We start from the raw sequence: 16692 nt of genomic DNA on the forward strand, positions 1-16692 counted from the left end.
GCCGCTGGGGGTCGGGGGCGGGGGGGGGGTAGGCTACGTAATGAGTGTCAGAGCAGCCAGGGCTGGACAGTGGGACCCGCTATCAAAACACTAAATCAAACAAAACTCGATGGCCGGACTGGCTTGCTTGAAAGGACGATCTACGGTGACAGGAGGCATGAGGCAAAGAGAGCAAGGACAGCTCGCTGGCTGCCAGCTGAGGGCAGGGTCAAGAAGGGATTGTGTTGGGGCACTGACTATCCTTCACAAAGCAAAGCGCTGAGCGCTCCCCTCTCAAGTGCGACAGCGTGAGAGGACCCCCCCCCCCCACATGGCTACTGGTGACATAGCTCAAAGGTCTTGTGGAGAGGAAGCTGAGCCCAAAAAGAGCAGCCGAGGAGGTCGCTGTTCCTAAGGAGCCAAGAGTGGTCCTCTGAGAGAGCACTACACTTCCGAGCTGGCCCTCAGGCCCTCTCTAGCCATTCTCCCTCCCACCCTCCAGTTGCTGCTGTTCCTGGGCCCTCCACTCCCACACACTATCATCCTTGCCCGGGTTGTTTGCTCTGCCTCAAAGGCCCTCCCTCAACTCCAGCTTCAGGGCTATCACTGGCTCACTCTCAGTCCTAAGCCAACCTCTCAAGGCCCCATGTATCCAAGTGTATGTCACGGACATGAACTGTTTCTCCTGTTCTCTGTTCTGCTTCAAAGAGCAAAGAAAGTGCCCTTTCAGACTCTTCGGTGTGTGTGTATGTGTGTGTGTGTGTGTGTGTGTGTGTGTGTGTGTGAGAGAGAGAGAGAGAGAGGGGGGGGGGGCATTCTGCCTTTCCTGCATCTACCTGGCCCTCTCTTTAGGCAAGACCTCACTCTGCTAGGGGTGGCAACTTTTCACATGGGTCCCCAGAGCCCAGGCAGCCTTTGAGGAACACTGCTCAGGTGAGGAGGGACGATAGCCCCAGATGTGCCCTCTGGATCATCAGAAACAAATTGTGTTATAGTCAGGGAAAGAAGTTCCAAAACTTGGGGGCACAAAACATTCCTGGGTCTGTGCCAAACACCATCCAAATACACCAGGCTTGCTGAATCCACAACACCCAACACGGAGCCTGAATGGTCAAGGAGGACTCTGAGCTAGCAGAAAGCAATATACCCTGGTGGCTAACAGGTGGTCGGTCAGGAGCTTTCAAAAACTCAATTAACTTAAAAGGCAGCAAATGTCCTCATACGCTGCACTGTGAGCCCCTGGGAAATCAGCTTTGTCCTATTAATCATAGGGATTGTATCTTTCACGCCATGAGCGGCCCCAACCCCCACTACCCACAGTGTTTGTCCCCTCCGATCCCAGTTCTAAATACCAAAGCCACAAGGTGCTTAGAAACCAACTACAGGGCAGTAACGGACCCAAAGACCAGATTCAGGGGTGTCCAGGCCTACCTAGGAGCCCAGGCAGCCCGAGGAAAGATCGCTCGGGTAAATTGCATCTCTGTGCTGGAAACATGGCTCTTACTGTGCTTTCACATTGGTTCATCCAAGATGGGGACCCAACCCCTTTCCACCATCAGTGGTACCCTAGATTTCCATCCTGGTGCAGAGGTTGTATCCCACACAACTTAACTCCTCCTGGAATTAGGACATAGCAACCCAGGACAAGGGATTTTCTTTCCTGGCTCTACAGGTGGATTCAAGCCCTGCCCAGCTGTCAGGGAATTCTGTGATTTCCACAAAGATAAGACAGACCCTTCCCATCCCCAACCATACAAAATCCAGGGTGCACACACTACAAGGCGCTTTACCCCCCAGGGGACAAACCCCATTTGCCTCATACCCTTCTCAAATATCCTGAAAGATGGAGGGCAAGCTGGGGTGAACCTTTCTCATGTACAAAAACCTATCCTCCCACATTTAAAAAACAAAAACCAGTTTGGCAGGTTCCCCCCGAAACCTGGGTGTCACCCAGAGGAAATGAACCATAACCATCCCAAAGAAGAACCCCCTACTCTGCCTGCTTCTCCCTGGAAGGGGGATAGTGCAATTGGAGGTACAGGGGACACACATACAACCCAGGTGCCTCTCCTGACTTGCCACTTCTGGCATGGTGGTTCTATCTAGATGGAACTGTCACCTGACCATAATCATCTGGAAGGTTTCCTAAGCGACCCAGGGAGCCTGTGATTTCAGGCAATTCACTCCTGCAAAGAACAGTGTCAACTAGCACAGCTATCCCCATGACAACACTGCTCACGCTCCACCCCACAGAGTCTTGCTTGAAAGGAAAAAGGATAGCAGGATTAGAGGTGGGGAGCTGGCTGTGACTTGTGGCCACTTTGGAATACTCTTTATCCCCCAACACAGGTACCTAGCGATGAGGCATCCCCCACCATCACAGGTACCTAGCGATGAGGCATCCCCCACCATCACAGGTACCTAGCGATGAGGCATCCCCCATCACAGGTATCTAGCGACAACATGTCCCCCATCACTCTGAGTGAAGGACTGCCTGACTATGAGGACCCCTCTCTGCCAGGCTTGAGCCCTCACGGAAGGTGTGTGTCATCCTGGGCACATGACCTACATCTTCTATCCAGAAGGGAGCAGTGTTGACCCCACTGTACAGGTGAACAAGTTGAAGTTCAAGGAAGACACATGGTGACTTGCCTAAGCAGTAAAGCCAGCTATAAAATTATAAAAAAAATGTAGTGTAGGGACACTTTTGTTTAAGTTACAGAGAATTTCAGAGCATCGGGTCATAGGTGGGCTTTTCCAAAGGGTAGAGGGGCTGCCCAAGGGATACCCAGGTATGGAGATGAACCTTGAATGGGGGCAGGCTGATGCAGAAGTTTCTAGATTTGATTAACTGAAGACTCACCCTAACTGTGGGTGACATCACACTGTAAACTGGGGTCTTGAAGTGAAGGAAAAGGATCAAGCTAGCTGGCGGCAACATCCATCCCTCTGCTTCCTGACTGCAAACACAATGTGACCAGCTGCCTCCAGCCCCGGCTGTCATGACTTCCTGCCTTGATGGACTGTACCCTCCAACTGTAAGCCAGAGATGACGCATTCCTTTCTGTTGCTTTTGTCAGTAGCAATGAGTAAAGTAACCAGTACATCAGATAACAGGGGTTCTACCTGGAGCCAGGCACCTAGAGCCTTCCCTATTGGGCGTTTCCTATGGGGACGGATGCTAGGTCCTCCCCGGCTTCCCACCTAAGATCATAGTGCCCGGTACCTGGAGTAGCAGGAGAGACCAGTGCTGAGAATGGTGTTCAGCACGGCCAGGGCTACGTAGCATTCATGGAAGGTACTGCAGATCAGTGCATCAGGGAACGTGTATGCAGAGTAGGCGATGGCGGAGCCTGCGGAAGAAACAGCAGCCTTGAGACCCAGGCAAAGCCACAGCACCACAGGACTCCTGGGAAAGGCGACCTTAGCCTTCATCTTCTGCACAGAATCCTGAGCTAGCCTGCCTCTCTGCCTTCTCCGAATATCCTCTTGCCTCTCTGTCCACTCAAAATCTATAAGGTTATGTCCTTGTTAGAGATGTGTGTGTGTGTGTGTGTGTGTGTGTGTGTGTGTACTCATTCTGTCTTTACAATCCTGTCCCCTGGAAAGCTTACACTTATTTTATAGAAGCAAAGGAGACACAGCCTGGTGGTAATCACCTGAAGGGACCACAGCCTGGTGGTAGTCACCTAAAGACCACAGCCTGATGGTAGTCACCTGAAGGGGACCACAGCTGGTGGTTGTCACCTGTAGTCCCAGTGCTGGGAGGCAGCAAGAGATGGGCCCCTGGGGTCATCAGCCAGGCATCCTAGCCTAATCAGTGACTCTCAGGCCAATGAGATACTTGGTCTCTCAAAGCACCACCTGAGGTCCCCTCCCCTCCACACACATGTAAACAAACCGAAGTGCTGACGGAGAGGCCTGAGCATCACCTTCCCGAAACTGTTCAGAATTCCTGTGGGCGTTCACCCAGGAACTCAGCTCCAGGAGACCAGGGACCCCTTCTCCATACCTGATGCTCAGGGAGATGTCTGGACCAAGATGTTCCACTGATGCTGACTGGAGCGTTGCATACTAGATAAAGGGGCTCAAACCTGCCTGAAAATATAGCAGGAAGCAAAGCTGACCTGAGCCTAGGGGTTCCCGTGGGAGATGGGTGTTTGAGATAGGCCAAGGAGCAGGTAAAGGAGACCACTGTCAATCACAGCAATAGCTAACCCTGCGAGATAGATACAGAATCAAAGCATTTGAATTTGTTCATAACCCTGCTATATCTGCTCAAGAGGACAAGGCTTAGAAAAGCTAAGAGACTGGTCTAAGACTGAATGTGGAACAGGTGGCACAAGGTCAGGATCTGAATCCAAGTGCTGTGTCAAAATGTGTATCAGAGGGGCCTGAGAGACCTGGTTCAGTTTCCAGCATCCATGTCGGGAAGCTCACAACCACCGGTAACTCCAGCTCCAGAGGACCTGTTGGCCTCCACTGGAACCCACACACGTGGCACACAGACAAACAGAAATAAAAATAAATCCATTTTAAAGAGGTGCGTGTCGGGGACTCAGCACACAGCTGGCTGAGAAGGACTTCTCAAAATGCTTGTTTGTATTAGAATCCCCAGGGAGCAGCCGAGGATGTAGCTCAGTTGGTAGAGGGCTTGCCTGACATGCACACAGCTGAGCCCCACTCCCAGCACTGTCTAAATCGACAGTGGTGGCACATGCTTGTTTTCAGTGTTCTTAGAAAAAGAGGAGGGGAGGGTCAGGAGTCTAGGTCATTCTTGGCTACACAGCAAGTCCAAGGCTCTACTAAGGAGTCTGAAAGCCTTCTAGTGGGAGGGGACCTGGCAAGAGATGAGGCAGGAACTTGCCAGGTAACATGGTGGAGCTGAAAGGCAGAGCCCTAAGAAGCTCCAGGTCTGAATCAAGCTGACTGAGGGTTCATGGGACAGCTTGAGTTTGACAGCTGATTAGATAGAACGGGGAGTAGAGGTGGGAGGAGGAGCCGGAGCTTATTAGTTCAGACTTGAGCAACACAAGAGGTGGCACCCCTAGCCAGGGACCCTAGAGAAAGAACAGGCTTCAGATCCAATGTTTAAAGATAAGGTTTAGGAGTCCCTTGTCCAGAGATGTTAGGGATGGGGGGCTGCTCCTGGGCATGCTAGACAAAAGGACCCATAGTTAATCCTGAGTTACTGAGAATTCTGAGTGTGCCCAGCTATGGGGTAGAGGGGAAGAAGGAACCAGAAAAGACTGAGAATAAGGATGTTGGAGAGTGACATGAAGGGACTGGGACCATGGCAACCAGTTTTAATGACTGGAGAGAACTAGACAGTGGAGCACTGAGCAGTGTGTTTGTGAGTGTGTGTGTGTGTGTGTGTGTGAGGGGGGAGCAGGTGTACACTTGTGAAGGAAGAGAAAAGAGAAAGAAAGATGAGGGTAGCCTCCTCCTGGACAAATGCATGCAAAAGCAGATACAGTGGCTGGCTTTCCCAGCTAGAGCGGGGCTGGGAAGGAGGAAGAAGCCAGAACCAGCATCCTAAGGGATGGATGATAACCGTGTGGAGGAGAGAAGCTTCCTAGCCAGAAAAACAAGTCAACGAGCATGAGGCAGCACCACCCACTCCCAACAGTTCCCCACTTCTTCAGTGCTTTGGAAAGTTGACGCCTCTAAGCCTCTGGGCAAAGGTGGTTTATGACTCCATCCTCCTTTCTCACTAGGCAGACCAGATCCCAGCCCTGATGTGCTGGGGTCAGCCCATGGTGGCCCGTGAGAGCCAAACTGTGAACATTTCAGAGTCCTTGTAAGCCTGTGGTTAATCCCTAACACTAAAAGTTACAGTTAAATAAACCACAGTAACCAAAGTCCTAAGTACTTAGCACATGGACCTGTGTGGTGGAGTTACTGTGTAGTGAGGTTGCTCCTAAGCTTCTCCTTAAACCTCTACAACTGGCGATGCCACTCAGAGAACGGAAAGGGAGACAAGGCAGGGACATTTACACCATAGAATTGGCAAACATGCCAGTGAGGGTATATCCACAGGCAGGACACCTATGAACAGGCTTCTTACAGAGCCCCGGACAGGGCTCCTGCACTTCCATGACTTTGCTGAAACCCTAAAACCCATCAAATCTCCTGGGAGACAGGTGACACTCTTGGGAGGAGGGGACGGAAGGGCAAGGGCCTCACGTACCCAGGCTGAAGAGGTTGACAGCACCATAGTCCAGAAAGTAGCAGATATGCCGGGCGTTCTTGGACATAGAGCTGAAGGTGTGTGCACAGCTGGATGCGAGGGGGTACACGCAGCTGGTGCACATGTACACGAGCATAGGCCACGAGTAGCTGTCATTCTGGATGTCTGTCATATACAGTGCAGTCACGAACCTCCACACAAAGAACCTGGAACAGAATGTGCACCTGCTCAATCCCCTCTGGACTGTTGGCTGCCTCCCACCCCCACTGGGAGATGGCCCGTCCAGTGACTCTTCTCTAAAACGAAACGGCATGCACTAGAGAAGCCTCTGTGCTTGAAGCAGTGAGTTAGGAAGTAGGGTAAAAAGACAGTCCTTAGAGATAGGATTCTTCCTATAGCATCTTGCCCAAGATATTCTCCAGTCTCAGCTTACATACCCCTAAGAATGAGGGTCTCGTCCCCTCTTACGGTAGCTCTGAGTATTGGGAAGACCATCCTAAGTCACATGTACCTACATTGGCCTACAACTGTATGTGTGTTTTGCCTACAGAACACCTCCCTTTCACAAACCACAGCTGGAGAGCTAGGTAGCTTTCCCACAATGTCCATCAAGGAAAGGGACTCTACATATCTCTTCACCCAGTACCTGAAGGAGAGCCATAAAGTCTTTCTGGCTACCTGCTTTCTCGTATGGTCTAGCAGAGGGGGCACTTAGGCTCTTTGCTGTTCCTCCAAAATTTTCCTTTCGTCTCAACAGATTCTTCCTCATCCTATTTGCTTGGGGTATCCTAGCGCAGGTTTCCCTGGGCTCTCCAGAATGCTCTGTGCTGTCAGGGTGGATGACCCGAGAGCCTGGCTTGGTTTTGGGAATTGTGAGCAATGTAGACGACTCAGCTGTGCATGGACCTCAAGATATACAAGCAATGGAAGGCATGACGTAGTGGCACAAACTTTAAAATGGTCTAAACAGATAATGTGATCTTCAACGGGAGATGGGCAACGGGAAGACCATGGGAGAAGAGACAGGCAGCGGGGCGCACATGCCACAGTCAAGGCTGCCTGGGAAAGCTCTGGAGGGCACACAGAAACAAGTGGCCCCAGCAGCTCCAGGGAGGAGAACGGGGAGCAGAGGAACAGCCTGGATCTAGTCCCTTGGGGGGGCCTCCAATTTGTCAGCATGTCCAGGTTGTTGTTGATACTGCTTTAAAACAGGGCCCCCATGCACAGCCCAGGCTGGGCCCCAAAGTCATGCTCTTTCTGCCTCAACTTTCCTAATCCTGGGATTACAGGCATGTATAACCATGTTCAGAAGGCATAAAGTCTTTCAAATTTTTTGTATTTATCATTGTGTGTATGGAGTGTGGTGTGTGTGTGTGCTCGCACACGAGCGTGAATGCTTATCACATATATAGAGGCCAGAGAACAACTTTGTGGAGTCTTTTTTGTTTCTTTCTGCCTTGACATAGGTTCTGGGGATCACACTCAGTCTGCCGGGCTGGCTTGTCAATTGCCGTCACTCATTGGCCCATCTTGACAGCCTCAGATTTCTACGTAAGCAAAGATTTAATGTGGCTAACGGCCTTCTCGAGCTACTAGACCTTGCTGCCACTGGCCGGACGGCAGGCCGCAGGGCGGTCAAGCTTCTCTAGAGATCACCTCACTTCACCCCAAGACTGAGTCGCCTCTCTCCCCTCCTGTTAGTTTCTGGATCCCCACTCTATCTTCTGACATCTATAGAGTGGTATATTATTTGTATTTTAAAAAATAAATCAACCTGAAAACCAGAGAAGCAAGGCAGCCGAGCCCCTAGAGAACTCTTAGCTCCACCAAGGTTGGGCGACCACAAACTAGACTAAGCCTCTCTCTCTCCCCGCATTTTATATTCCCTCCAGTGCTGGGATTACAGGCATGATTCCCTAGTACTAGGATTAAAGGTGCAAGCAACCACCACCTGAATTTACTTCTGCATTGATTTTGTGTAGCCCAGGGTGGCCTTGAACTCACAGAGATTCATCTGCCTCTGTCTGCCAAATCCTGGCATTAAAGGTGTGTGTCACCATTTCTTGACCTCTAGTGGCTTTAGCATTGCTTCTGGTCTTCAGGCAAGATTTATTTATTAAAATACAAGTAATACACCACTACACATCTAGTTGGGCTAGCTGTTCCAGGCTAATCACAGGGACCTTCCTGGGGCTCATGTCTGCTTGCTACACTCAGGGACTCTCCACCTAGCTCAGCTTCTCAGAATGACTCAAGGGATTTGTTTAGACCTGGCCTGGGTCATCATCTGTGTGCTGTGTGGACAGTTTCCCCTCTCCAGCTGCACCTGCCATCATGTCAGCCCGCAGAGGTCTGAGTAGGACAGTGACCTGCTGACCGCTGAGGTCCTCCTAGACCTGACACATACCCAACCCTCCAGACCTCCACCTTCTGTTTCCTTAGAGTCAACCAAAATATCCCAGCGGGGAGGGCTGGCTTCTGTACTGAACACACACTGACATTTCTCTTGTCCTTATTGTCTGAATAGTGAAACAACCTTTGGCATAATGTTTACTTGGCCTCGGGTATTTCAAGGAATCTGGAGATGACTTAAAGGACATGGGAAGATGTGCGGAGAGAAATGTAAATACTGTGCCACCTGCCACACAGAGAACTTACAGGTTCTGGCATCTTTAGGGGACCCTGGAACCAATCCCCACAGATACTCGGAGAGCTGCACCATGGTGTGGAGAGGTGACCCTGTCTCTATTTCCAGAACCTTTGCTCGAGGTGTGTAAAGTTGGTCTTCACCCCACCTTTCTCAGCAAGGAGCCTCCTTAGCCTTCCTGGAAACCCCATTCTGCACCCTTACTTCCCAGAGCTTGGCTCCTACTTGGCTCCTAGCTGGCTCCATTAAAGGTGACCAATGGTACATGGCTGCTATAGTCCCCAAATAAATTACAAGCACCCACAACCGTGCCTATGTATTTTTTGTTAGTTTTTACAGAGAGGGTCTTATGTAGCCCAGGCTGGCCTCAAACTCACTGCTAGCTGAAGACGACCTTGAACTCTTCCTGCCTCTACCTGCAGAGTCCTGAGGAGGGTGAGGCTTCCAGGCCTGGTTCACACAGTGCCATGCAGTACTAGGGATTGACAGCAGAACCTGCCGCACACACACTACAACCCGAGCTACATCTCCAGCTCCTGCCTCTTTGTCTTGATCAGGGTCTTCTCTCAGTCCTCACAGCACCCCCAAGGCACAGACAGAGGATCATGCCTGCTCTACAGGCAGAAAATGCCTGGCTCAGAGAGATTAAGTGACTTGCTCAAGTTAGTGACATTTTAATAAAGACTTCTCAAAGACCAGCAAAGCCTGTAAGACTGAAAGAGATGAAGATAAATGCTACCCAGTCAATAGAAACCCTAGAATCCTATGGCAGTCCACAGCCTGGCGCTTAGTCCATGACAGTCCTGGCTCCTTCCCCCATCACCCATGCACCTGTACCCACAGGGGACCCCCTGGCCCTAGCATAAAATCTTCCTGTCACCCAGCTGTGTTTTACAAAGTCTAGTCCCCAGGGATCCCGAATGAGATAGGTTGTCCAGGGGGCCGAAGGTACCAGAAGGGTAGCAAGTGCGTCCAGATGTTGAGAGTCTCATTGGTCATTTGGAAAAGGCTGAGGATACAGGCAGTGGCGGAACTCTGTGGGTGTCGGTAGCCAAAGAGGATGCCCTGCTCATGGAACACCTGTGGAGGGAAGACAAGGGAGGGGCAAGGAGGTGAGACAAAGGGAGGGGTGGCTCTCGCTAACATCAACTTTCCTGGGTGACTGAGTAGTTCCTTGGCCTGGTCCTTTCCCTCCCTGCCTTTGTCCGCTCTTTCCCCCAGGAGCTTCTAAGAACCCTGTCCTCCAAGCTGTCCCTAGCCAGTTGGCATCTAAGGTCCAGACTGGCTTTGGGAGTGGAGTCTGGCTCTGCATTCCTGGCTAGGCTTACCCTTGGCATGAATGTTGTCTAAGAGTCCGTGTTTGCACTTTGCCTAAGGCCAATGGCCTGGTCTTTAGATGTCTTCGTGGTTGGCTCTCATGTATGCTGTCTGCCTGCCCTGGATGTCAGAGGCTGGTGGGGCAATCTCTGCGGTAGAGCCTCCCAGTGGGATGAGGCATCCACAGGGACTTCATAAAGGCCTTTTGATGATGAGGCCGATGATGATGCCAGAGCCTGGACTGTGGGAAGAGGAGGCTGGCCACAGCAGGATCACTGAGCCACAGCCCCCACCAGAGACCACTGGTAAGCACCACTTTTTCTTCCCCCAGCACCTCCGGTAAGAAACTTAGACTGGCTAGGTAAGATGTGGGGTACTGACTTGTCTGATGTATTGTATTATATCCATTAAAATGGTAACCAAAGGGCTAGGAGGTGGCTCATGGGTGAAGGGTCTGTTGTATAATCATGAGGACGTGAATTTGGATTTCGAGTGCCAGTGGGAGGTACCAAGCACGGGAAGCAGCGAGGGCCTGTAACCCCAATGCTGGCGAGGTGGAGACAAGGATCCCTGGGGTTTGCTGGCCAGCCACTCTATCAACTGGTGAGTACTGGGTTCGGGACAAGACCCTGTCTCAAAGAATTTGGTGGCAGCTGGGTATAGAAGTGCCCACCTCAAGAGGCAGAGTCAGGGAGAGCGCTGTGACCTCAAGGTCAGCATGGTCTAGGAAGCACACGCCCGGTCAGCCAAGGTTACAGAGTGAGACCCCGCCTCAATAAATAAATGGATAGACAAGGTGGTGAAGCAATGAGGAAGCTGTCCAGTTTTAACTTCTGACCCGCGTGTGAACACGCATGCGCTCATACACACAGTAACTGACAACACCCCAGGGCACATGGGCCCCATCTCAGAGGGTAACATCAAGCGAAGAAAAGTGGAACTTAGTCCCGCCATGACTGGCGAGGCATACTCTCACAGTGGGGCGGGGATTGGGGAGAACACAGACGAGGAAAGGGGTCCAACTGCCGAGCTAGTTGGCTAGCAGGAAATTAATCTTCCTTTTTGTGGTGCTTAGCTCAAGGTTTCCTCACACTTCTGGCATTTGGGGCCAGATGGTTCCTTGCTGTGGAAGACTGGCTTACTGTGTGCCTTGACCATCTACCTGCTACCTGCTAGAAGCACTCTTAAGTACAAACCCCTTTCCATGCCAAGTTATGACAACTCCAATGTCTCCAAATACTGGGACAGTCTCTTGGAGGCAACATCTAATTCTGGCTAAGAACACTGATCTTGTTTGTTTTGTGACAAAGGCTTACTCTGTATAGCTCGGCTGACCTCAAACTCTTGGCAGCCCTCCTGCTTCAGCCTTTCAAACGCTGATATTACACGTGCCGTCATGCCTGGTTAGAAGCACGGATTTCAATGGTTCAAAGACTGTCATAACCTTTGGAAGGTAAATTATACCTAGTGAGACGGCTTCCTAGGTAAGGCGCTTACTGCCAAGCCTGACGACCCTAGTTCAATTCCCAAACCCACACGGTGGGAGGAGAGAAATGACGCCTGCAAGTTGTCTTCTGATGTCCACACATGCATGCTAAACGCACACACATGCATACACACACACACACAGTATACAGGAGTAGGTTGACAGAGACAAATTATTACAGTGTCGCTTAGTATTTAGCCCCCATGATGGAGGTCATGCAATACTTCCTAAAGTTTCCCCTGCGTCTTCTTGAGGGAGGAGGGGACAGCGGCAGAGCCCCACCGACTCAGCATGCATGAAGCCTCAAGTTTTATCCACAGCACTGAAAACAAAAGCAAAGCACTGTGCCAAGCAGAGCTGCTTCCCCCTCTTGCTGTTCTAGTCAAGAGTTCCCACAGAACCATAAATAAAGTAAGCAAAAAGCCATGTTTGGAAGCCAGGCCTGGTGGCACATGCCTGAAATCTTAGCTTTTGGGAGGCTGAAGCAGGAGGATCTCTATGAGTTCAAGGCCAACCTGGCGTACGTAGCAAGATTTCATCTCAAAAAGAAGCAGCACACTGATGCCCCATGGGTCCTATGAAACGGGATGGTGGAGACCTGCAGGGTTCGTGTTACAATTTCCTTTCTCCTGCTGTGATAAAATACTCAGACCAAAAGCTACTCAGAAGAGGAAAGATTTATAATCCCAGATCACAGTCTTTCACTGAGGGAAGGCAAGGGGGAAACTCAAGGCAGGCCTGCTTGCCAGTCCACACATCATTAACTCCAATCAAGAGACTCACTTCACAGCCAGAAAATGCAGCAGGAACCATGGAGGATGCTGCGTGCCGACTACCTTGCTCACAGGCTCAGGCTTCAGCTAGCTTTCTTACATAGCGCTGGATCACCTGCCCAGGGAATGGTGCCGCTCAGAGTGGGCGGGCCCTCCTACATCAACTAACAGCCCAGAAAATCCCGCATTGACATGCCGGTGGGACAGTCTGATCTGGGCAGTTCCTCAGCTGGGGTTCACCTTCTCAAGCGATTCTAGGCTGTGCCGAGTGGACAGTTAAGACTAACCAGTGCAGCAGACATGTGGCTTTCTGGTGTGAGATACAAATTTTCGGAAACGTTCAGTTCATTGCTGGGTAAACTGGTGAGACAGAGGGAAAGGGGCAGAGAAGCTGATTCATGGTCTCATCAGGAAATACAGTTTGGGGGCTGGAGGGATCGCTCATCAGATAACTGCACTTGCTGCTCTTGCTCAAGACCTGGGTTCACTTTCGAGCACCCACACGGTGGCTTGTAACCGCATAACCCGCCAGCTCCAGGGAATTGGTCACCCTGTTTTTGCTTCCTTGGGCACCACACAGCAATTTGACCGGGGCCAAGTGAGGTGGGTGTTGGGGATGGATAGGACCAAGATATATTGTGTACATGTGTTACACTGTCAATAAATAAAAGATGTTGTAAACTCATATATAAGAAATCAGTAAATATATACATAATTTTTTTAAAAAAAGAAATACAATTTAAATTATGTTTGAGCTTTAACTTATGAAAGTGATTTGCTTCCATTTTTAAAAAACAAATCATCTTAATATTTATCTTTTTGGGAAAGGATCTCATATAGCCCAGGCTGGCCTTGAGCTGGATACACAGAATAACTATGAACTTCTGATCCTCCTGCCTTCACCTCCAGTGTTTTGAGATTATGGCATGCACCACCACACCCTGCTTATGGAGTTCTGGAGATAAAACCTAGCACTTCTAGCAGACTAGGCAAGCGCTCACCCGCCTGAGCCGCATCCCAGTGTGGTGAGTCCACAAACATCATACAGTAAATGGACAGCTGACAGACCTATTGAACTATCCACGGTAAGTGTATACGTACACTCCACCTGGAGAATCCGTTTGCAGAGCTGCAGGGGGCATCTGTCCTTGGATAAGTCACTGTCAATTTTATAAAAGTCTTGTGAAATCATGGCATTTCTTTCTCCCATATATCCCAGCAGTGTCTAAACCTGACTGTTCCTGTAGGGCGACTGGATGCCTCCCCGACACTGTGAAGCCTTGGTGTGAAAAGGATTCAGCCAAGTCCTTAATCTCAGAGGCAAAATCTACACAAAAATAGTCCCCACAAAGTTTCTTTATTGACAGTCGTCACTGATAAGAAAGGACCTCACACAGGAGACTCAGGAAGGTGTGATCTACTGGTCTTCCTCTCTGGTGTAACAGGCTACTAATAGTCTGTATTACCCTTTACATTGGTAATCAACTAATATAAGCTCACAGCCCAGGAAATTAACTGTTTATACAGGAAAAAGGCCTGAGTTGCTAAAACTAGCTTCAGAGAGAAAAATTATCACCAGGGCACCCTGCTGGGGGTCAAAAGCAAAGTTCCCAAAAGAGATTCCCTTTAACTCAACCAGCTAGATGCTAATGCAAATCAAGCCTGCAGGTTAGTGTAACCACCAAGGCTGTGTGTCCAGCTGCAGGGGACAGAGCCACGCCCCCTCTGAGACATAAGGTGCCACCTTGCCAGATCCACCGGTTTCTTGTGACTCTGAAAATGCGTGCTTGATACTATGGCTACCGCCTATGGGATTGTTAACTTGTCTGTCGGCCTATATAAACGGACAGCTTTGTAGAGATCACCCCCTTTCTCTTACTCTTCCTTCTTTTGGACCCTCATGTCCGATGCCTTCCTTGCCCTTAGCCTTGTGCTTTGCCTTTGCCTTATGCCCCAGGCTTCTTCTTTTCCCTTATGCCCCTCTCCTAAAGAAACATCCAGGAAAAAACGTGCCTAGCTCAGATCCCATTTCCAAACCAGTCTTCGCTTGTCATCGAAGTCCTGTTCTGAACCCCGAGGGAGTGCTGAGGCTGGTACTCAGTAACCTCCATATCCCCGGCCCTTGCTCCAGTTTGGACTCACCCTTCTGCTGATGCACCTGGCTTACAGTGAACTGATGTGCGAGTCCCCTCTGTATGCTGTGAATACCATTGGTGAATAAAGAAACCGCCTTGGCCTGTTGATAGGGCAGAGCTTAGGTAGGCATGGAAAACTAACTGAATGATGGGAGAAAGGAGGCAGAGCCAGAGAGATGCCATGGAGTCACCGCCAGAGCCAGACACCGGACGGAACTTTACCCGGCAAGCCACAGTCATGTGGTGATACACAGATTAATGGAGATGGGTTAAATTAATATGTAAGAGTTAGCCAAAAAGAAGCTAGTGCTAATGGGCCAAGCAGTGATTTAAATAATATGGTTTCTATGTGATTATTTCGGGGCTGAGCAGCTGAGAACCAACAAATGGCCCTCCTTCCTTCAACAGTGAGGAGACTCCTCTAATAGGCACAAGAATCTTGACCTGCACTTGCCACAGGGGCTTTGGACAAGGAAGCACACATACCTTCTGCCTTTGATGCATGTGGAATAGGGCTGTCTCTAGTTTAGGGCATTCCAGAGGTCCTCCCTCAGAAAATGTGACTCCCAGGCTAGTCTAGCAGAGGATCCAGGTTTAGTTCCCAGCACCCACGTGCCAACTCACAACGATCTGTTAACTCCAGTTCTAGAGGACATAGCACCCTCTTCTGGGCTCTTTGGGTAATGCATACACTGATGCATATACATATATGCAAGGAAAATGTTCATACACAGAAAATAAAGAAATCTTTTGAAAGTGTTGAAGTGAGCTAAAGTGTTGGATTCTTATTAAAATGCAAAGTCTCCAGAAAGAAACCTATATAATTAATTATTCACTCCTTTGTGTGAGTTAGCTAAGCAGATCCTTGCTTTAAATCATTGCGTAACACACAGCAGGGAAGACTTTATCCAGGACCACTGTGATAGCTGAGGCATAGGCAAATGGAGTCTATAACCAAGGAGCAGATTGAGGGCTAGTAGTTGGGAAACCCCCAAGAGATAAGATGAGCCGGGCTAAACCAACCTGACAAGATTCTTGCTGAAAACAGCCAGAGTGGCTGACTTTAACTGGGAGAGTCGAAGAGAAAAGAATCTGCTCTAAGAGCAAGGGTGGTTGCATGTCAAGGAGCAGGGCTTCTGGCTAGCGAAAGACAGCCCTCACAAACTGCCTGGGCGATTCAGCATGCCACCAACAACCGCTCTCCCCTTTGTGGGTCCTAGCAGTCTGGCCAGCACAGGTGAAAACAGTCAAAGGCCTGGAGGGGAAGAGCAGGGATACTGTCCCTGCTGACCACAGTGGAGGATCTGGTCCCAGGGCTGGGGATGGAGCCCAGCTGGTAGAGAGCTTGCTCGGTAAGCATGAAGGCCTGGGTTTGCATCTCAGTATAGCGTAAACCAGGCAAAGTGGTGCCTTCCTAGAATCCCTGAACTCGGGAGGTGGCAGCAGGGGGATCAGGTGTTTAAAAGCCATCCTTGGCGACAGATGGCATTAAGGTCAGGCTGGGCTACATGTTTCTGTCTAAAAGGAGGAGGAGGACTTGGTCCCAAATCTGAGGGTGGAAGAAGAGGTCTTTGCCAAAGCCAGGCCTGGGCGCTGACTAGAGCCTCCCTCCACATGTCCTTCTAGTTTGACCTTTACATGCCCGTGTGACACACAGGATTTTAAGGCACTCCTGAGAAGCCATGGCAGGTGCGTAGGGAGCAGGTAAAGACAGCCGCAACTCTCTGTGACTCAGGAAAGAGTGAGTTTCACTTGTAATAGCACACGGATCCATCCCTTCCGTCCCGAGACCCGTCCCTACTCTCCCCAATGTAAACCTCTCTTTGCTGGACCAAATTACTAGCACTCAGGTGTGCTCCTGCTCCCAGCAGCTCTGAGCACAAGAAGGAAGCAAGTTCCCTCCCCACTGCCACCCCAGCCCGAGCAAAGCCCCACACGCAGAGCTGATCTTTGCAGAACACAGGCTGCATACATCAAAACGGCAAAGAGAACATTTGAAAACAATTTTGTATTCCAAGCTCAGTTTGATCCCCAACGGCAAATTACAATCATCGCCTCACTACTCTGAAGCCTGGCTCCATCTCCAGCGACCCCCTCCCTCGGAGTAAGGAGGCACCTGCTTGTTTGCACAGCAGCACCGATTTGTAGGGGTCCATTTCGAATCT

At 50.3% G+C, this 16692-nt stretch overlaps 1 protein-coding gene across 3 annotated transcripts in view; it reads right to left on the reverse strand.

The window, feature by feature from the left end:
* The window catches only part of Paqr5 (progestin and adipoQ receptor family member 5), a 73807-nt gene that overhangs the window by 13136 nt on the left and 43979 nt on the right, over positions 1-16692 (reverse strand). For all 3 annotated transcript variants that reach the window (XM_050151977.1, XM_050151975.1, XM_050151974.1), the window contains 3 exons: positions 9769-9896; positions 6170-6375; positions 3206-3332 (listed from right to left, as the gene is read on the reverse strand). In XM_050151977.1, coding sequence (XP_050007934.1) covers positions 3206-3332; positions 6170-6375; positions 9769-9815 — 380 coding nt within the window. In that variant the 5' untranslated portion in view covers positions 9816-9896. The remainder of the gene's footprint in view (positions 1-3205; positions 3333-6169; positions 6376-9768; positions 9897-16692) is intronic.

The sequence above is a fragment of the Alexandromys fortis genome, unplaced genomic scaffold, assembly GCF_014885135.2.
Source record: "Alexandromys fortis isolate MF-2015 unplaced genomic scaffold, M_Fortis_MF-2015_v1.1 scaffold_70, whole genome shotgun sequence".
NCBI lineage: Eukaryota > Metazoa > Chordata > Mammalia > Rodentia > Cricetidae > Alexandromys > Alexandromys fortis.